The 22,656-nt window shown below is 38.5% G+C and overlaps 1 protein-coding gene across 3 annotated transcripts in view; it reads left to right on the top strand.

The window, feature by feature from the left end:
• STAG1 (stromal antigen 1) overlaps nucleotides 1-22,656 on the top strand; it is a 418,468-nt gene that overhangs the window by 287,327 nt on the left and 108,485 nt on the right. For all 3 annotated transcript variants that reach the window (XM_030934393.1, XM_030934385.1, XM_010364825.2), the window contains 2 exons: nucleotides 12,496-12,610; nucleotides 21,643-21,760. In XM_030934393.1, the coding sequence (XP_030790253.1) occupies nucleotides 12,496-12,610; nucleotides 21,643-21,760 (233 nt within the window). The remainder of the gene's footprint in view (nucleotides 1-12,495; nucleotides 12,611-21,642; nucleotides 21,761-22,656) is intronic.

The following is a 22,656-nucleotide window of genomic DNA, read 5'->3' as shown; positions in this document are numbered from 1 at the left end:
ATAGTAATTCTGAAAGTTTTATATATATATAGTTGCAGTTTAATTTATTTTTAAACCTTACTTATTTTTTGGTAAAGCATAAAGCTAATGAGAGTATATGCATGTGAACACTTAGGAAGGACATTTTTTATTGTGATTTACTGTATATGTTGTATAATTAGTAGATTAGTTCATTCTGTAAAACATTTTAAAATATGTATATTATATATAAGTGTGTGTATGTGTGTGTATATATAAGTGTGTGTATGTGTGTGTATGTGTTTTTTTTTTTTTTTTTTTTTTGAGAGAGGGGCTCTTGCTGTCTTGCCCAGGCTGGCCTTGAACTCCTGGCCTCAAGTGATCCTCCCACCTCATCCTCCCAAAGTGTTGGGATTACAGGCATGAGCCACTGCACCTAGCTGATTAATTCATTTTTAAACTGTAAACATATTCTTGGTTATATGTGTATATCTTTTGCTTTGCTTTGTGTTTTGTTTTTTTGTTTATGGATTTAAATTACTAGCTTTAAATAATATTCACAGGTGATTACAAAAGTTTATTATATATGCTAACTTCTTATTATGCTGAAATACAAATATAAATCATGGACTAGGCAACTGCTGTGCATCAGTGACTAACTTTGATAATGAGCAGGCCTGGCCTCTATCCAGTATCTGCATTCAGTGCTACAATAACAAATTGTTCTCTACTCACTTGTACCGCTCAAAGTGAGAAAAGTTATTTGAGTGTAAGAAATCTCTGTTAAGAAAGAAACCAGCTACTTACTGTGCATACTGGCAATGAAAATGAAGAGGAAGAAAGTCAAGGTTTTCAGGCATTACTTAAAATAATATTGAATTTCCTAGTGACTCTGACACCTCTGGCTAGGAGAATAATCCTGATTTTATATTTATCTTTGGATGTTATCTGTCACCGATATCAAGGAGATACTGTAGTCTTTCTTTTTTCAGGATTATTATATTCTAATTAGTCTCTATTCTCCACTTAACTTGTCAAAGAACTTTGTGTTTTTAGAAATAATTTGTTGTTTCTGTAGTTTCAGAGAGAAAATAAATTTGAGATTGGTTCTCTCTATAGTAGAAGCCATAAACTGGTAACTCTTGAGTTAGAAAAAGTCTTACTTAGAATGTACTTATTTTATATCTGTATTATATTTTTCTGTGTTTGAAATATTGGCTAAATTTTTAATACTTTAAAGATTGATAGACATTTATAGAGTACATGTGATATTTTGATACATGCATCTAATGTGTAATGGTCAAATTAGGTAAGTAGGATATACATCACCTCAAATATGTATTATTTCTTTGTGTTGGGAACTTTCCAAATCTTCTATTTATAGCTATTTTGAAATGTTCCATAAATTATTGTTAACTGTAGTCACCCTGCTGTGCTATCAAACACTAAAACTTATTTCTTCTAACTGTATTTTTGGACCCATTAACCAACCTCTCTTTATTCCGCCCTCTGGTAGCGATCATTGTACTGTGCCTCCAGGAGATCAACCTTTTTTTAACTCCCACATATAAGCGAGAACATGAGATATTTGTCCTTCTGTGCTTGGCTTAATTCGCTTAACATAATGTCATCTAGTTCCATCTGTGTCATTGCAAATGACAGGATTTCCTTTTTATGGCTAAATAATATTCCATTGTGTATATTTACCACATTTATTTATCCATTCAAACGTTGATGGACACAGCTTGATCCCATGTCTCACTACTATCAATAGTGCTGTACTAAACATGGCAGTGCAGATATCTCTTTGATATGCTGATTTTTTTTCTTGTAGATATATACTTAGCTGTGGAGTTGCTTTATCATATGGTAGATGTTTTTAGTTTTTTGAGGAACCTCCATACTGTTTTCCACAGTTGCTATACTAGTTTACCTTCCTACCAACAGTGTACTAGCATTCCCCTTTCTCTGCATCCTGGCCAACATGCTATTCTTTTGTCTTTTTGATAATAGCTGTTGAAAATGAGGTAAGATGATATCTCATTGTGATTTCGTATTTGCATTTTCTTTGTAATAAATGATGAGAGCACTTTTTTGTATACCAGTTGGCCACTGGTATGTCTTCCTTTGAGAAATGTCTATTCAAATCATTTGCCCGTTTGTAAGTTGGATTGTTTTCGTTTTTGCTAAGGAGTTGTTTGAGTTCCTTATATCCCTTATCAGATGAATAGTTGGCCAATATTTTCACCTATTCTGCAGGTTGTCTCTTTATTGATCCCTTTGCTGTATAGAAACTTTTTTGCTTGACATAATCTCATTTGTCTGTTTTTCCTTTTGTTGCACATGCTATTGAGGTCTTGCCCCAAAACTCTACCCAGACTAATATTCTTAAGAATCCCCAGTGTTTTCTTTCTCTTTTTTTTTTTCCAAGACGGAGTCTCACTCTGTCGCCCAGGATGGAGTGCAGTGGTGCGATTTCAGCTCACTGCAACCTTCGCCTCCTGGGTTCAAGCAATTCTTCTTGAATTCGGGAGCAAAGCCTCCCGAGTAGCTGGGATTACAGGTGTGTGTCACCACACCTGGCTAATTCACTACCGTTTATTGAAGAAGAAGCTGTCCTTTCCCCACGATATGTTCTTGGTGCCTTTGCCAAAAATCAGTTAGCTGTAACTGTGTGCACTTATTTCTAGGTTATCTGTTCTGTTGCATTGGTGTATGTGTCTGTTTTTATGCCAGGATTATGCCATTTGGGGTAATAAGACTTTGTATTATATTCTAAAGTCAGGTGGTGTGAGGCCTCCAGCTTTTGCTCAAGATTGCTTTGCTTATTGTGGGTAATTTGTGGGGCCATATGAATTTTAGGATTTTTTTTTTCTATTTCTATAAAAAAAGTCTTTGATACAGGGATTGCATAGAATCTGTATATCAATTTGAGTAGTATGGACATTTTAAACAGTCTTAATTCTTCCAATCCAAGAACATGAGATGTCTTTTTGTTGTTGTTGTTTTTATTTTAAATATCCTCTTCAATTTCTTTCATCTGTGTTTTATAGTTTTGTTTGTAGAGATCTTTTACTTCTTTGGTTAAATTTATTCCTGAGTTTTTTTTTTTTTTTTTTTTTTTTTGGTAGCTGTTGGAAATGAGATTGACTTCTTGACTTCTTTTTCAGATTGTTCACTTTTGCTGTATAAGAATGCTACTGATTTTTATGTCGATTTTGTATTCTTTTCAGAATTTATTAGTTCTAACAATTTTTTGGGCAGAGTCTGTTTTTCTAAATATAGGATTATGCCATTCACAAACAAAGATAACTTGACTTCTTTCTTTCCAATTTGGATGTCTTTTATTTCATTCTCTTGCTTAGTTGCTCTGACTAGGACTTTTAGTACTATGTTGTATAAAAGTGGTGAAAGTTGGCATCCTGGTCTTGAGTTCTTATAGGAAAGACTTTCATCTTTTCCCCATTTAATGTGATTGTAGCTGTGGGTTTGTCTTATATGGACTTTATTATTTTGAGATGTGTTTCATCTTTGCTAGTTTGTTGAGAGTTTTTATCATGAAGGGATGTTGATTTCTTTCAAATGCTTTTTCTCTATTGAGAGGGTCATATGAGTTTTGTCTTTCATTCTGTTGATGTGATGTGTCACATTTACTGATAATGCATATGGTTAAGCTATCTTTGTGTCCCTGATATAAATCCTGCTTGATTATGGTACATTATCTTTTTAATATGCTGTTAAATTTGGTTTGCTAGTTATTGTTGAGAATTTTTACATGCATGTTTACTGGGGATATTGTCTAATAGTTTTTTGTTGTTGTTGTTGTTATTTTGTCTTTGTCTGGTTTTGGCATCAGAGTGATGCTGACCTTGTACAATGAGCTTGGAGGTGTTCCCTTGTCTTCAATTTTCTGGAATACTTTGAGTAGAATTGGTGTTAGTTCTTCTTTAAATGCTTGATAGAATTCTGCAGTGAAGCCTTCAGGTACTGGGCTTTTTTTGTTTGTTTATTTGAAGACTTTTTATTACTGCTTCAGTATCATTAATTTTTATTACTGCTTCAATATCATTATTGGTCTGTTCAACAGGTTTTCTATTTCTTTTTTCTTTTTCTTTTTTTTTTTTTTTTTTGAGACGGAGTTTTGCTCTTGTTGTCTAGGCTGAAGTCCAATGGCACGGTCTCGGCTCACTGCAACCTCCGCCTCCTGGGTTCAAGTGATTCTCCTGTCTCAGCCTCCCAAGTAGCTGGGATTACAGGTGCCTGCCACCATGCCCAGCTAATATTTGTATTTTTAGTAAATACGGGGTTTCACCATGTTGGCCAGGCTGGTCTCGAACTCCTGACCTCAGGTGATTCACCTGCCTTGGCCTCCCAGAGTGCCGGGATTAAAGGCGTGAGCCACCATGCCTGGCAGGTTTTCTAGTTTCTTTATGGTTAATTTGTGATAGGTTGCATGTGTCCAAGAATTTATTCATTTCTTTTAGGTTTTACATTTTGTTGGTATACAGACGTTTATAATAGTTTTTACTGATCCTTTGTATTTCTCTTGTAACCATTGTAATGTCTCTTTTTCTGTCTCTGATTTTATTTATTTGAGTATTCTTTCTTTCTGTTTTTTTTTTAGTTTAGCTAAAGGTTTGTTCATTTGTGGTTCCATTTGACTTTTGTATTTAGTCTTAATTACATTTACTCTCTGATCTTTATTATTTCTTTCCTTCTGCTAATTTTGGTTTTTTGTTTGTTTTTGTGAGTCTTCTAGTTCCTTGATGTGTTTCGTTATTGTTGTCTGTTTGAAGTTTTGCTAGTGTTTTGATATAGATACTTATTGGTATAAACTGCTTTAGAACTGCTTTGGCTGTACTTCATAGGTTTTAGTATGTTGTGTTTCTATTTTCTTCTCTCTCACGAAATTCTAAAATTTCTTCTTTAACCTATTTGTTGTTCAGGAGCGTGTTGTCTAATTTACATGAACTTTAATAATTTCCATTCCTTCTGTAATTGATTTTTAGTTTTATTCCATTATGGTTAAAAGAGATACTCAATATGCATTCAATATTTTAAAATCTGTTGACTTCTTTTGTGACCTTGTAGCCTGTCCTGGAGAAGGTTTCATTTGTTACTAGAAAAATGAGTATTCTGCAACTGTTAGATGGAGTGTTCTATAAATGTCTGTTAGGTCCATTTGGTCTAGAATGCAGCTTAACTCCAGTGTTTTTTTGGAATCATTGATTCATTTTCTGTCTGGATAATCTTCCCATTGCTGAAAGTTGCATGTTGAAGTCCCCTTCTACTACTGTTGTATTGCAGTTACTGTCTCTCCTTACGTCTTAATTTTTAAAATATATTTGGGAGGTTCAATATTGAGTGTACAGATATTTACAATTGTTATATCCTGTTGTCATATTGACCCTTTACCATGTAAAATGGTATTCTTTGTCTTTTTTCTTTTCTTTTCTTTTCTTTTTTTTTTTTTTTTTTTTTTTTTTTGAGACAGAGTCTCGCTCTGTCGCCAGGCCGGAGTGCAGTGGTGCCATCTTGTCTCACTGCAGCCTCCACCTCCTGGGTTCAAGCAATTCTCCTGCCTCAGCCTCCCGAGTAGCTGGGACTACAGGCATGTGCCACCACACCTGGCTAATTTTTATATTTTTAGTAGAGGCGGGGTTTCACCACGTTGGCCAGGATGGTCTCCATCTCTTGACCTTGTGACCTGCCCGCCTCGGCCTCCCAAAGTGCTGGAATTACAGGCATGTGCCACTCCTCCGACCTTTGTCTTTTTTTAATCATTCTTGACTTGAAGTCTATTTTATTTGATAACAAATATAGCCACTCCTGTTACATTTTTGGTTTCTAAGTGCATGGATTATCTTTTTCCATACCTTCACTTTCAGTCTGTGTGTGTCTTTATAGATGAAGTGAGTTTCTTATGGCAGAATATAGTTGCTTCATTTTTTTTTAATCCATTCAGTCACTTTTTATGTCTTTCAATTTGATAATTTAATCCATTTACCTTCCGGATTATTATTGATGGGCATGTGTTTACTATTGCCATTTTGTTGCTGTTTTCTGGTTGTTTTGTAGATCCCATTGATTTTTCTGTCTCTCACACTGTCTTCCTTTTAGTTATCTAGTAGTAGGTTTTGATTCTGTGCTGTTTATTTCTGGTGTATCTATTATAGATATTGCTTTGTGATTACACTGAGACTTATAAAAATATCTTGTAGTTAAAACAGATTATTTTATGTAGGGCACGGTGGCTTACACCTGTAATCACAGCACTTTGGGAGGCCAAGGCAGGCAGATCTCTTGGGGTCAGGAGTTCAAGACTAGCCTGGCCAACATGGTGAAAGCCTATCTCTGCTAAAAATACAAAAATCAGCCAGGTGTGATGGCAGGTACCTGTAATTCCAGCTACTTGGGAGGCAGGAGAATCACTTGAACCTAGGAGGCAGAGGTTGCAGTGAGCCAAGATCGTGCTGCTGCACACCAGCCTAGGTGATAGAGCGAGACTCACTCTCCAAAAAAAAAAAAAAAAAAAAAAACGCAGAAAAAAATACAGGTTATTTTAAACTTATAATGACTTAACTTTGACTGCAAAATATCATAAATAAACTTTACACTTTAACACTGCTCCCCTCTTACATTTTGACTTTTTGATGTTTCAATTTACATTTTAAAAATTTTGTTTATCTCAGCAATTGTTGCAGTTGTTTGTTTTGGGGTTTTTTTTGTTTGTTTGTTTTTTGTTTTTGTAGAGACAGGATTTTGCCATGTTGCCAGGCTGGTCTCCTAAGCTCAAATGATCCTCTCATCTCCGGCTTCCAAAGTTTGGAGATTACAGGCATGAGTCACCATGCCTGGCCCCAGTTGTTATTTTTAATAGTTTTTTCTTGTAGTCTTCATACTTAAGATATAAGTCATTTACTTACCACATTTATAGTATTAGAGTACTCTGAATTTTTTTCAGTTTTCTTACTTTTGCCAGTGAATTTTATACCTTGAAGTTTTCTTGTTACACGTTAGTGTTGGGGTGATCAGACCCAACACCAGTGGCCATGGGGGCTACGAAGTCCAGCGGAGTCAAAGGAATTAGAAAATACAAGTTAAGAGTGAGTGCATAAGGTGGGTCCAGGGGGCCAACGCTAGTATGGAGGTTGTGAAGGCCCCGAGCTCTGGGAGCCCACACTATTTATTGGTGATCAAACAAAGAAGCAGGTGGTGAGGATGTTTGGATGTGGGGGTAAACAGGTGAGGATGTGAGGACATGAGGATAGATAGGTAGTGGTGCATCAAGTGTATCTGTGACAGTTTAGCGTTTTCTTTGACGCATATAGAATATGCTCTGCTGCTTGAGATAATGGAGAACATGTTTACCAGCCTGGGAGAGCAACCGACAAGTCTGCGCACATTCCAGAGGCCACGAGGGGTTTTATGCCCCGAGCCCTGGATTCCATCCAAGCCATGAGGGGTTTTATGCCCTGGGCTTATATTTGTGGTACGGTAGGGCAGCCTTCCCCACTTTGGCACAGAGTTTGGTGTTCCAGAGGCCACAAGAGGTTTTAGACCCTGGACCCCAAACATTTTCCAAGACTCTTTTATATTATGACAGACAAGCCAGTCCTGCCTGAGCTCTTCTACCAACACATTAGCATTCATTTCTTTCAAACTGAAGAACTTCTTTTGGCATTTTTTATAAGGCAGGTCTGGTGTTGATGAATTTCCTCAGCTTCTATTTGTCTGGGAAAGTCTTTATCTGTCTTTCATGTTTGAAGGATATTGTTAGGTACAGTGTTCTTGGATAGTGATTTTCTTTCTTCAGAACTTTGAATATAGCATCCCAGTCTATCCTGGCCTTCAAGGTTTCTGCCGATAAATCTATTGAAAGCCATATAGGAGCTCCATTGAATATGATACGATTATTTTCTTTTGATGCTTTGGATATTTCTTCTTTGTCTTTGATTTTTGCTAATTTGATTATGATGTGCCTTGGGAAATTCCTCTTTGGGTTGAATTTGTTTGATGACATCTGAACTTTCTGTTCCTGGATGCTGTTGTCTTTCTCCAGATTTGGAGAATTTTCAGCCTTACTCTTTTAATATGCTTTCTAGGCCCTTTTTCTCTCTCATCTCCTTTGGGAATGCTAATTTTGCAGAAGTTAGTTTGCTTGAACGTGTCCCATAATTCTCATAGGCTTTTTAAAATTTTTCTTTTTGCTCTTCTGACTAGGTAATTTCATATGTTCTGCCTTCAGGCTCACTAATTCTTTCCTCTGTTTAGTCAAGTTTGCTGTTGAAGCTTTCTAGTGAGTTTTTCACTTCAGTTATATTCTTTATTTCTAGGATTTATATTTGATTTTTTAAAATTGTTTCTATTCGTATTTCTCAGTTTGTTTTTCAAATTTGATTTAGTTTTCTATTTGGATTTTTTGTGTGTGTGTAAATCCTTAAAATTCTTTAAGAGGATTACCCTGAATTGCCTGTCAGACATTTCATAGATTTTCAATTTTTCTGGATCTGTTGCTGGAGCTCTACTGGTTTTGTTTGGTAGTGTAATATTTCCCTGACTTAAGTTGATGCTTGTGTATTTGCAGAGATAGCTACTGCTTCCACTTTTTGCAGGTTTTCTTTGGTAGTACTAGATCTTTACTTCTTAGTTTCAGAATTTGAACCATGGCCTCTTGTTTTTTTCTTGGTCTGGCAAGAACTTATAGTGAATGCTGGAATTTAAACAGTATTCCAGAACCAAGTCACTGCACTTCTGTTCTTTCTCAGTCTGGTGAAGACTCAGTACTAGAACACTGCTCTGGAACTATATTGCTGACCTTACATTATTTCCCAACCTGGGAAATACTTAAGTGGGTACTGCAACTTAATCCTGGCCTTTAAGTTGTTTCCAGGCCAAGGAAAGACTTTATACAGTCACCTGGGCTTTGTGGAAAATACATCTAGGGATTTGATCCTTCCTGTGGATTGTGCCCCTTGCAGTGCTTTTGTACTGGCCACTCCCTTCAACATGGCATCCCCACTGGTCAATGTGCCAAGTGGCCACCAAGATCTGTGCACCAGTTGCTGTGATCAGCACCCTGTTCTTTCTCTCCAGTTTACCCCAGGTTTTTCTGGCCTCCTGGCACTCCCAGTGGTTCCTGTGGGATGGAACTGGAGTGATCTTCTTGTGAAGATTCCCAGACTAGCAAGGAGAGCAATTCTCCACTTCTAATTCCCTCTTATCTTAGCAATCATGGGTTGAGGGCAATTCTCTTTGAGTTTGCTGGCAGTTGGAGGGGGCAGTTGGCACAGTGTGAAATGACTATTTCTCTTACTAATCATAGTTTCTTGATTCTGTGGGCCCAAAGGTTTTCTCCACTTCTCTTCAGAGTTCTAGCATATTCAAGTGGTATTCTTGTGTTTGAATAGTTTCTGGTTGTATTTTTGTAGGGGGAGTGATGCTGGCCAGTCTTCTGTTACACCATCCTGCTGATATCAGAACACCAAAAAAATTTTTGTTAGAATATCTTCCACAGAAATCCAGAAGGATGAGCCTCCATTAGTTTTTGTTTCTTTGTGAAAATTAGGCCAATTCTTATGCAAATGAAAGCTTCACTCCATAAGTGTGTTTTAGGTCCCTGTCTTGGAGAAACTTACAGTTTAATGAGTTGATTAATGATCTCTTTTATCATTCTTCCATCATTTAATATGGTGACTTAGAAAATCTTAAATAAGCTATGTAGTATCCCCAGGAGTTCCATGATCAGCTTTCAAAGATACTTAAATGTACACATCCACACACATATAGTGTCTTGTAGTCTAGTCATAAGCTTTTCACAGTATTAACCAATCATCCAAAAAGTAGTAAGGTCTGTCTGAAATGAATATTTTAATACATCATCAAAAATCCCACATTTTAATACTCAAAATTTAAGCAAATTCCTCAATGCCTCATTTATATGCACTAAATGGAATTGTTTAAATTGATACAACTGGGCATGGTGGCGCATCCCCATAACTCCAGCACTTTGGGAAGCTGAGGCAGGTGGATGACTTCAGTTCGAGATCAGCCTGACCAACATGGTGAAACCCTATCTCTACTAAAAATACAAAAAATTAGCCTGGCATGGTGGCACACGCCTGTAATCCTAAACACTCCAGAGGCTGAGACAGGAGAATCTCTTGAGCCCAGGAGGTGGAAGTTGCAGTGAGCAGAGATCATGCCATTGCCGTCTCGCCGGGGTGACAGAGTGAAACTTCATCTCAAAAAAACATAAAATAAGCCAAGCGCGGTGGCTCAGGCCTGTAATCCTGGCACTTTGAGAGGCCAAGGTGGGTGGATTACTTGAGGTCAGGAGTTCAAGACCAGCCTGGCCAACGTGGTGAAACCCCATCTCTACTAGAAAGAAAAAAAATTAGCCATGTATGGTGGCAGGCACCTGTAATCTCAGCAACTTGGGAGGCTGAGAGGCACAAGAATCGCTTGAATCTAGGAGGCAGAGATTGTGCCACTGCACTCCAGCCTGGGTGACAGAGCGAGACTCTGTCTCAAAAAATAATAAATAAATAGATTGGTATATTTCAGTTATCAGGGATATTCCTATTTTCCGTTTACCACCCCCTGAAAGTCACCCATTAAACAGAACCTTCTCTTAAATGATAGCTATATAGATACAGCTTCAAGATAAGTTCTCTAGTCCGCTAATATGCCTTCCTCTTCACTCACCCCCCAGAAAAACTCAGCTTCTGTGTAGTCGTTTTCTGCTAGAGATTGGTTTCTTATAATATCACATGAAATTATTCTCGTTTTATTCAGTTATATTACCTCTCATTTGAGAGGCCTACTCTGACTTTTACATATAAACTAGTACATGCTATATACATATACCTTTTTTTTTTTTTTTTTACTTTATAACCAGCAACAGTATATATTTGTCTACTGTTTATTCACTAAAGTGAGAGCTCCAAGAAAACAGGGATTTTGTCATTGTTTGCTCCTAATATCCCTTTTACCTAGAGCAATGCCTAGAAATAAGGTACCTTAGCAATTTTTTTTTTTTTTTTTTTTGAGACGGAGTCTCACTGTGTCACCCAGGCTGGAGTGCAGTGGCACCATCACGGCTCACTGCAAGCTTCACCTCCCGAGTTCACACCATTCTTCTGCCTCAGCCTCCCGAGTAGCTGGGACTACAGGCGCTCACCACCACACCCGGCTAACTTTTTGTATTTTTAGTAGAGACAGAGTTTCACCGTGTGAGCCAGGATGGTCTCAATCTGCTGACCTCGTGATCTTCCTGCCTCGGCCTCCAAAGTGCTAGGATTACAGGCGTGAGCTACCGTGCCCGGCCAACTTAGCAGTTTTTAAGTTTTGTTAGAATAAATCTAAACAAATTAAAAATTTCAAATTTTTTTGCCATATTTCATATGTTTTGCTACTACATGATATTTGTATTAATTTACCATTAATGTCATTTTACTAAAAACTGTTGGGTTCGTGGATGTTTCTAGATAATAAGGTGTGAATTTTTGTAATTATTGCTGAAACATTTGGTTATATGTTATAATTACATGACTGTGAAATCAATGTTTAAAAAAATAGAACTCAGGGCCAAGGCAGGCATATCACTTGAGGTCAGGAGTTTGAGACCAGCCTGGCCAACATGGTGAAACCTCATCTCATCTCTACTAAAAATACAAAAGTTAGCCCAGCGTAGTGGTGGGCACCTGTAATTTCAGCTACTTGGAAGGCTGAGGCAAGAGAATTGCTTGAACCCGGGAGGCAGAGGTTGCAGTGAGCCAAGATCATGCCACTCACTGCACTCCAGCCTGGGTGACAGAGCGAGACACCGTCTCAAAAAAAAAAAAAAAGAAAGAAAATAGAACCCAGTTTAAAATTACATATTCTAGTATCAGTCATACAGGATAATGGCAGTGCTTGTCATTTTCACACATATTTGAACATTGTTCATCAGTAAAAGTTTCCCTTTACATTTTATGTCTAGTTTAGCCTATATGACATTGTTCAGATTCCACCATTTTCTGACCTATAATGACATCAGTTACATTTTTGTATTGAAATAGATGAATAATCTGATCTCTGATATTCTTTTTTTTTTTTTTTTTTTGAGACGGAGTCTCTGTCGCCCAGGCTGGTGTGCAGTGGTGCAATCTCAGCTCTCTGCAAGCTCTGCCTCTCGGGTTCATGCCATTCTCCTGCCTCAACCTCCTGAGTAGCTGGAACTACAGGCACCCGCCACCATGCCCAGCTAATTTTTTGTATGTTTAGTAGAGACGGGATTTCACTGTGTTAGCCAGGGTGATCTTGATCTCCTTACCTCATGATCCACCTGCCTTGGCCTCCCAAAGTGCTGGGGTTATAGGCATGAACCACTGCACCTGACCTGATCTCTGATACTCTTTTCTTTCCACACACCCCCACCGCCCCGCCCCATTTTTTTGTTGTTGTTGCTGTTAAACACTGAAAGGATTTGTGTGGTGAGGGAACACTAAAGTTCATATTCATGTAACTTTGCAATGCCCTGTTATTTATTTCCAGGCTATTTAGCAGACATGACCCACAAGCAGAAGAAGCATTAGCAAAGAGGAGGGGAAGAAATAGCCCGAATGGAAACCTCATTAGGATGCTGGTTCTTTTCTTTCTTGAAAGTGAGGTAAAAAATGTTTTAAGATAACTCCTTATTTCTTTTTATTATGTTACATGTTAAATAAAATTATCATTTCATTTTAATTTTTTTAAAATCAAATAAAAACAAGTCTGTTTCTTATAAAGTTGCCTTCATGAATTGCATGATATAGAAGCAGTCCTTTACCTTTTGTGGAAAGAATTTCTGAATATACATGTAGGTGTGGATCAACACTGAATACAGACTGGCAATGTTAAACTTCTACAGTATTGCAATACTTCATACCTTTTTTTTTTTTCTTTTGAGACAGGGTCTCACTCTGTCGCCCAGGCTGGAGTACAGGGGTGCGATCTTGGCTCACTGCAGCCTCTGCCTCCCAGGTTCAAGGGATTGTCCTACCTCAGCCTCCTGAGTAGCTGGGACTACAGGTGCTCACTACCACGCCCAGCTAATTTTTGTTTCTTTAGTAGAGACGGGTTTTCACCATGTTGGCCAGGCTGGTCTTGAATTCCTGACTTCAGGTCGTCCACCTGCCTTGTCCTCTCAAAGTGCTGGGATTATGGTCATGAGCCACCGTGCCCAGCCTGCATAGCTTTTTTTTATGGTTCCCTCTTGTTTTTATGCCTGTAGCTGTTACATCACATTAAACAGTTTTTGAAAATTTTCAGACTGTCAATAACACTAGTTTTATCTTGTTTGAAAATTATTTAGTAAGGAGAAAGAAAAATATGAATTCATGTTTTGATATTTGTACAAGCCTCATAGCAATGTTTTTATGTGCTATATTCAGTTATTGCTTAAACAATTTTGTAATTAACACTATGTGTCAGGATCTGTTTTTGCAAGTAAGGTTTGGTTTTTCCACCAAAATGGTGTGGTTTTTTTGTTTTGTTTTGTTTTGTTTTTTGTTTTTTAATCTGTATTTCCTACTACTGCCGTGTCATTGGGGAAATGGTAAATTAAACCTGAAGAACTCCTGAATAACTTCTTCGTTTAGAAATGGTTGAAAATAGAGTTACAGGCCAGGTGCAGTGGCTCACGCTTGTAATCCCAGCACTTTGGGAGGCCGAGGTGGGCAGATCAATTGAGGCCAGGAGTTTAAGATCAGCCTGGCTAGTATAGCAAAAGTTCGTCTCTACTAAAAATAGAAAAAAATTAGCTGGGCATGGTGGCACACACCTAATCACAGCTAATTAAGAGGCCAAGGCACAAGAATCGCTTGAACCCAGGAGGCAGAGATTGCATGCAGTGAGCCAAGATTTTGTACCACTGCACTCCACCCTTTGCCACAGAGCCAGATTATGTCTCAAAAAAATTAAAATAAATAAGCAAACAAAATAGAGTTGCAAAAGAAGTAGAGAACATCTAGAAACCTAGGACTCTCAATTTTATTTGTTAAAAAGTGTTTATGATTTGTGCTAAAATGTCAGTGAAGAAGAGAAACGATTCTATGAATGCTCAAGTTTGAGAGTAAGAGGGGAACTTCGTAGGAATAAGGAAGAGAGACACAAACAGGTAGCCTGTATGAAAATTAAAATGGAAGAAGTAAGAACTCAGTCAGTGGAATGAAGGGTGTTAGGGCAGAACAGCAGAAAGTGGTGAAGGAGTTGCTGCCATTTTTTAAGAGAGTTACCAATGAATAAAGAAATAAAGTCAGAAACAAAACTAGCTACAGAGTTGAATTTGAGTAAAGAATGTGTTTAATAGTGTTTTAAATGTGTATACAAATTACCTGAGGATCTTGTTAAAATGCCAGTTCTGATTCAGTAGCTCTAGAACGGGGCCTGAGATTCTGCATTTCTAACAGTCTCCAAGATAGTGCTTATGCTCCTCGTCCAAGGATCACACTTTGCATACTAATGATTTGAAGCATTATTTTCGTAACAAGCCAGGGTAGATATATTACAGAATAAAATGCAAAATGTGAGTTTTTTTAGTAAAACACTAACTACCCCATAAATATCACATGTCTAGTAAACCATCTCAACTTATACTCTTATCTCCCTTAGGTTTTAGAGGAATGGAATAAAAAGTAGCCAGGCATGGTGGCCGCTTGGGAGGCTAAGGTGGGAGGATCCCTTGAGCCCAGGAGTTGCACAGGCTGCAGTAAGCTATGATTGCACCATTTGCACTCCAGCCTGTGCAAGACCTAGTCTCTTAAAAAAAAAAAAAAACAAAAAAGCAACAACAGTTTCAGAAATTGATAAGCATGAGATAACTACTGAAAAGTTTAGGGAATATGATGATCTTCGCTAACTGACTTTGATTATTAATTAAAGGAAAATGTTTTTTATCTCTGAAAGCTCAAGGACTTTTCTTTTCTTTCTTTTTTTTTTTTTTTTTGAGACGGAGTCTCGCTCTGTTGCCCAGGCTGGAGTGCAGTGGCCGGATCTCAGCTCACTGCAAGCTCCGCCTCCCGGGTTTTACGCCATTCTCCTGCCTCAGCCTCCCGAGTAGCTGGGACTACAGGCGCCTGCCACCTCACCTGGCTAGTTTTTTGCATTTTTTAGTAGAAACAGGGTTTCACCGGGTTAGCCAGGATGGTCTCGATCTCCTGACCTCGTGATCCACCCATCTCGGCCTCCCAAAGTGCTGGGATTACAGGCTTGAGCCACCGCACCCGGCAACTTTTCGATTTATTAAAAGGCATGAATACTTCGTTTCAGGCGGTTTGTTGTTTATTTAAAGAAGTAATTTGTAATGTTTATTACTGCACAATTTTCAGATGGTCTTACTGTATTCTTGTGTTTGCTACCATTTTCTAAAGTCTTACAACAGTATTAGAATGTATTTGCCAGTTATCCTGTATTGCATTCCTTTTTTTTTTTTCTTTTTTTCTTTTTTTTTTGGAGACAGAGTCTTGCTCTGTCACTCAGGCTGGAGTGCAGTGGCGTGATCTCAGCTCACTGCAACCTCTCTCTCCCAGATTCAAGTAATTCTCATACCTTAGTCTCCAAGTAGCTGGGACTCCAAGTGTGTACCACCATGCCTGGCTAATTTTTGTATTTTTGGTAGAGACAGGGTTTCACCATGTTGGTCTGGCTGGTCTCGAACTCCTAACCTCAAGTGGTCCACCTGCCTCGGCCTTCCAAAGTGCTGGGATTATAGGCGTGAGCCACCACACCTGGCCCTGTATTGCATTCTTGACAGCTACAAAAGCAACTGCAAATAGTATTGAAAGGTTTCTGGTTGATTCTTATGATTCATGGTGTTTATATTGACTTTTATGGTCTCCTGTGTTTCACAAGAAATATTCTTTGTGAAAATCTCTCCTCTTATCTTTTTATACTTGTGTTCCCCCAGGGTGAATGCTTAATGAAGCCATATTCTTATAGTATGATGGTATTCCAATTATGCTGTACTCTGAATTTCTCTTTGTTTTACTGTCACACACTTTAATTGGTAAAATTTAGTAATAAACTTATGAAATACTAAATTGAAAGAGACTTTAGAAATAATAAAGTAGAGGGAGTCTTTTTGGGGAGATGGAGTCTTGCTGGAGTGCAGTGGTGCAATCTCAGCTCACTGCAACCTCTGCCTCCTGGGTTCGAGGGATTCTCCCGTCTCAGCCTCCTGAGTAGCTGGGATTACAGGCATGTGCCACCACGCCTGGCTAATCTTTATATTTTTAGTAGAGATGGGGTTTCGCCATGTTGGCCAGGCTGGACTTGAACTCCTGACGTCAAGTGATCCACCCTCCTCAGCTTCCCAAAGTGCTGAGACTACAGGCATGAAGCATTGTCTGCAGCCAAGGGAGTCTTTTATAGATGAGTTATAGACTGATACGATTTGGTCCTGTCCCCACCCACATCTCATCTTGAATTGTAATAATCCCCATGTGTCAAGGATGGGACCAGGTGGAGATAATTGAATCATAAGGGCAGTTTTTCTTACACGATTCTCATGGTAGTAAATAAGTCTCACGAGATCTGATGTTTTTATCAATGGGAGTTCCCCTGCACAAGCTCTCTTGCCTGCCACCATGTAAGATGTCCCTTTGTTCTTCCTTCATCTTTTGCCATGATTGTGAGGCGTCCCCAGTCATGTGGATCTGTGAGTCCATTAAACCTCTTTCCCTTAAAAATTTCCCAGTCTCGGATATGTCTTTATTAGCAGCATGAGAACAGACCAATACACAGACATCTACCTGGGATTAACTGAACTGATTATTTTACCGAAATGAGAAGTAGTAACATTTTAATAGAATTATAAAATGCTGAATTGAAATCAGTTTACAGTGCAGGTAAAATGTGATTAAGAGATCTGCCTAAACAAGTCTGTAACTTTCTTTTCTTTTGGTACCAAAAGGTGATTTTTTAAGATGTTTCAACCTGTGACATTGATTTCAGATGACAAAATACCTTGTATTTTAGATGCATGCCAGATAGTTGGATAAGTCGTACTTGAATGTAATGAGTCCGGATTTCCCTAGAGGTAGTATGACTCCAGAATTTATTATAAAAAGTGTGATGCAGCCAGGTGCGGTGGCTCACGCCTGTAATCCCAGCACTTTGGGAGGCTAAGGCGGGCAAATCACGAGGTCAGGAGATCGAGACCATCCTGGCTAACATGGTGAAACCCCGTCTCTACTAAAAATGCAAAAAATTAGCCGGGCCTGGTGGCGGGCACGTGTAGTCCCAGCTACTCTGGAGGCTGAGGCAGGAGAATAACATGAATCCAGGAGGCAAGCTTGCAGAGAGCCGAGATTGTGCCACTGTCCTCCAGCCTGGGTGACAGTGTGAGACTCCAGCTCAAAAAAAAATAAAAAGTGTGATGCTTTGCTTTTCAGAGGGATAAGGATGCTAGATGCTATTAGTAATTATTTCAAAACAACAAGAACAACCCAGAACATTTCTGGATAATCTGGTAGTATGGTCACCCTTCTCCTTCTTCTTCTTCCTTCTTCCTTCTTCCTTCTTCTTCTTCTTTCTTCTTCCTCTTCTTTCCTCTTCCTCTTCCTTCCTCTTCCTCTTCCTTCCTCTTCCTCCTCCTCCTCCTCCTCCTCCCCCTCCTCCCCCGCTCCCCTCCCTCTCCTCCTCCTCCCTTTTTTTTTTTTTTTGGGAGACCAAATCTCGCTCTGTTGCCAGACTGGAGTGCAGTGGCGCAATCTTGGCCCACTGCAACCTCCGCCTCCTGGGTTCAAGTGATTCTCCTGCCTCAGCCTCCTGAGTAGGTGGGACTGCAGTCACGTGCCACCACGCCCAGCTAATTTTTGTGTTTTTAGTAGAGGTGGGGGTTTTACCATGTTTGCCAGATGGTCTCAATCTCTTGACCTCGTGATTTGCCCACCGTGGCCTCCCAAAATGCTGGGATTACAAGCATGAGCCACCACTCCTGGCCAGTGACCCTTCTTATGAATGATGAAGCTAATTGTGACAGTCATTTTAGACAGGAAAATTGACAGCTTATTATAGATGTGTTGAAGACATTTCCCAAAGAAGCCAGGCATGATGGCTCACGCCTGTAATTCCAGCAATTTGGGCACCTGAGGCGGGTGGATTACCTGAGGTCAGGAGTTCGAGACCAGCCTGGCCAACATAGTAAAACCTAGTCTCTACTAAAAATACAAAAATTAGCAGGGTGGCATGGTGGCATGCACCTATAGTCCCAGCTACTCAGGAGGCTGAGGCAGGAGAATTGCTTGAACCCGTGAGGCAGGAGGTGGCAGTGAGCCGAGATCACACCACTGCATCCTGGGCGACAGAGCGGGACTCTGTATCAAAAGTATGAAAGAAATTAAGGTACAGTATAGATTGAGAAATTTTATTATATTGCATAGTAGGAGCTATGTAAGATAACAGAAACAATGAAGGGGGGCCAGGCATGGTGGCTCATGCCTGTAATCCCAACACTTGGGGAGGATGAGGCGGGCAGATCACTTGAGGTCAGGAGTTCAGGACCAGCCTGGCCAACATGGTGAAAGCCTGTCTCTACTAAAAATATAAAAATTAGCCCGGCGTGGTAGCAGGTGCCTGTAATCCCAGCTACTCGGGAGGCTGAGGCAGGAGAATCACTTGAACCCGGGAGGTGGAGGTTGCAGTGAGCCAAGATCACGCCACAGCATTCCAGCCTGGGCGACAGAGTGAGACTCGGTCTGAAAATAAAATAATTAAAAAAAAAAACAATGAAGGGAAAGAACTAAATCGAAGGACATGCAGTCAGATTACTGCCTAATAGACTCTAAATGCAGATTATTACTTGAACATGTTTTCTTGGGAAGTGAAAAATCAATACAATAAAAGGAAAAGAGTGTAAGAAACACTGGTGAGCAAATAAATTTGAAAAAAAAACCTTAGAGCTAAACCTAAAAACTATGACATTGATGTTTAAGGCAAATATCTATTAATTTTTTAAATGTAGGAGTATAATGTTCAAATTAAATGAAGAGAAGTGATAAACAGGCTAAGGATTTTGGTAATGGAGAAATGTTGGAAAATAAAACCATGAATGAAGGACAGATAAAGTAATCAAGGAAACATCACAAATAGAGCACAGAGAATAAAATGCCAGCAATATTTTCAGTAGTAATCCCAATAAATGTAAATAAATTAACATGTTTTATTAAAATGCAGATTATCATTTGGTATTGAAATAAATGAAAAATAGCTATATGCTATTTACAAACACATGTTAAAATAAATTAGAGGAAGTTTATAAATAATAGGCTGGATAAAGGCTGGAAATAACTAATAAATGGTTACACAAAGATAGCAGAGGGGGCAATATCAATACAAGATAAACCAGAATTAAAGACCAAAAACATTAAAAGGGATAGAAAGGGAGGGGATATTTTATATTTATTGAAGGTATACTCTGCCAAATATATACAATTGCAAATCTTTATATACCTATTCTACAGAAATACACATAATCAAGCATAAAAGCATATTCAGCTGATTTTTTTATTGTAAAATATATAAAACAAAATTTACCTTATTAAGTATACAGTTCATTGGCATTAAGTACATTTATATTGCTAGGCAATCATCACTGCCATTTATCTCCAGAAATTTTTCAAATCTTCCCAAACTGAAACTCTGCCCATTTAACAATAACTCTTTAATTTAGCATGGGTTAATAGCAACAGTTTTGAAACAATTTATTTTTCTTTTTTCTGCTGCAGTTGTTCATCTTTGACTCTTGAGTTGTGCACCTCTTATGCCTGTCACTGTTGGAGTAATGTTATGGATGGTCTAAGGATAGTTTCTCAGAACATGTGAATTAGGAAAGTTTGAAGATACCTCCCTCAAACTTTGCCTATATTATTTACAAGCAAAGATACTAATCAATATTATTTACTCTTGCTTTGATGGAATTCACTGGGACATGTTGTGTGTATTTGAAATGCAATTGAAGTACTGAATTAGTGTCAGAAGAGGCAGAGCATTACATAAGTCATTAAAATTCACAGTGAAACCAGCCTAGTAACACGGTAAACTCATCTCTACATACACACACACAAAAAAAGTGCAGGGTGAGGTTGCACACTCCTATAGTCCCAGGTACTCAGGGGCTAAGGTCAGAGGATCACTTGAGCCCAGGAAGTCAAGGCTGCAGTGAGCCATGCTTGCACCCGCGCACTGCAGCCTGCGCAACAATACTGTGAGACCCTGTCTCCAAAGGGGGGAAAGAAAGTCACACTGAAGAGTGATTATAGAGTTAGAAATTAGGAAGAAATCCAACTCAGGTGCTGAATGTGCCAAGATAACAGTAGATAACCGATAGTAGATCTGGAAGGGTGACTTTCATGCTTTTGGGCCACTACTCATGATGAGAAAAACATTACCTCTCAGAAGTACAAGCACATATAACAAATTACAGTTAATAAAATAGTATTTACCCTTTCTATGTGCTATGCACTGTTTCTACTGTGCATCATTTTTGGAATCTTTGTTCTCAATGCGTTGAATTGGTTTAACAACCCAAGAATGGGTTGCAGTCTGTAGTTCGACTAACACTGATTACCAGGACTGTTTATCTGAATGTAATGAGCCTCAAAAGTGGAAGATCTTTTATATTAGGGTGGAGAAGTTACTTGTAAGTAGAAGAAATCAGAACAATGCCAACAACTTGTGCTTCATTAGAGTAATATTCTCAGGGCCCAGCACGGTGGCACACACCTGTAATCCTAGCACTTTGGCAGGCCAAGGCAGGCAGATCTCTTGAGGTCAGGAGTTGAAGGCCAGCCTGGCCAACGTGATGAAACCCCGTCTCTACTAAAAATACAAAAATTAGCCAGGCATGGTGGTGTGGGCCTGTAATCCCAGCTACTCGGGAGACTGAGGCAGGAGAATCACTTGAACGCAGGAGGTGGAGGTTGCAGTGAGCTGAGGTTACACCACTGCACTCCAGCCTGGGCAATAGAGCAAGACTCCATCTCAAAAAAAAAAAAGGATAATATTCTTCAAGGCTTAATGACTGTCTAGTGGTAGAATTTGGTGTGAAGTGTTTGATGAAGACCTTGACTATGTTTGTTTACTGTGGGAATATGGGCTCCAAAGAAAATTATCAAGAGAATAATGACCAACAAAAAATGGGGGTAGAGTAAGGAATGAAATGAGTCCAGTGGAAATGAGAGTAGAATAGTGGAGACATGGAGTAACTTACATTTTTTACTTTGACTAAGATGACAGAGATGTGAAGTAAGTACAGCTGGTCCAAAAGTTTCTAATGGAATTCTGAGAGAAAATTATTAATTTCCTTTAAAAAATAAAAATAAAAATAAAGATAGTTGAAGAGACCACAAGGAATAGTGAAAAGTGACCTAGATCTAACATGTAACTTCAGAAAATTTTATAACTAGCTATGCTGTTTCCTCATCTATAAATGATGTCATTGGTCTAGGAGATCCTTACTTTTACTACTGTAAATGGTAAAAAGTCGATTCTGCATACTGCATCCACACTATTGACAGTGGAATGTGAATATGTATATTGTTCTCTAAGTGGTGTTTAGAATCATGGAGACCAAGCCATTTTAATTATGAAGAAAATGATTCTTAAATTAGTATTAGTAGTTTGTTAAATATTCTTTGGTCACACTTGATTTCTTCTTTTTAGTTACATGAACATGCAGCCTACTTGGTGGACAGTTTATGGGAGAGCTCTCAAGAACTGTTGAAAGACTGGGAATGTATGACAGAGTTGCTATTAGAAGAACCTGTTCAAGGAGAGGAAGGTATAGTATTTTGACAAGTTAATTTACATGATTTTGTATTTCCATTGATGGCAATACAGTTGTATATAGATCGCTTCTTAAAAACGAGCAATACAGTTGTATATAGACTGTTTCTTATATAAACATGCTGTCTTTTTGCCAAGAGAACAATTTGTTTTCTATAACAAGAATGTCTGAATCGTTTCTAACATCTTTCTGTATTAACACTGCCACCATGCCACATAAGTTTTTAAAAATCCATATGCGTCATGTAATAGTCAAAAAAGTTTTTCTTTACTTTTTCCTTTTTAAATTTAAGTGACAGGCTCTTGCTCTGTCACCCAGGCTGGAGTGCAATGGCCCAATCATAGCTCACTGCAGCCTTGAACTACTGGGCTCAAGGGATCCTCCCACCTGAGACTATGGGCACATGCCACCACACTCAGCTAATTTTTAAATTTTTTGTGGAGACAGGGGATCTTACTATGGTCCCCAGACTGCCTCAAGTAATCTTCCTGCCTCAGCCTTCCAAAGTGCTGGGATTACAGCATGAGCCACTGCACCTGGCCATAAAGGTTTTCTCGATGCTGATTTGAGATACAAAATACTGATGTAACTTAATGTTTTTTTTTTTTTTTAAGTGCATCTGGAATTTTTTTTTTTTTTTTTTTTTTTTTTTTGCTTGATTTATATATGAACTTGGGGAGAACCTTTTATACATAATGATTTAATTAGACCACAGCCATCCCCTCTTTTGTTATATTTTCTTTAAGATGAAAATCAGGAAATCAGAGATAAGGTTATTTACCTGGCTGTTCGAGAAACGGGGACATAAGAGTAACATGATAGTTTTTGTAGTATGCATCTTTTTATATGCTACTTAATAATATGCACAGCAAATTGAACATGTATACCTA

Source organism: Rhinopithecus roxellana, chromosome 1 (assembly GCF_007565055.1).
Source record: "Rhinopithecus roxellana isolate Shanxi Qingling chromosome 1, ASM756505v1, whole genome shotgun sequence".
NCBI classification, from domain to species: Eukaryota; Metazoa; Chordata; class Mammalia; order Primates; family Cercopithecidae; genus Rhinopithecus; species Rhinopithecus roxellana.
This window is presented reverse-complemented; position numbering and strand designations above follow the sequence as displayed.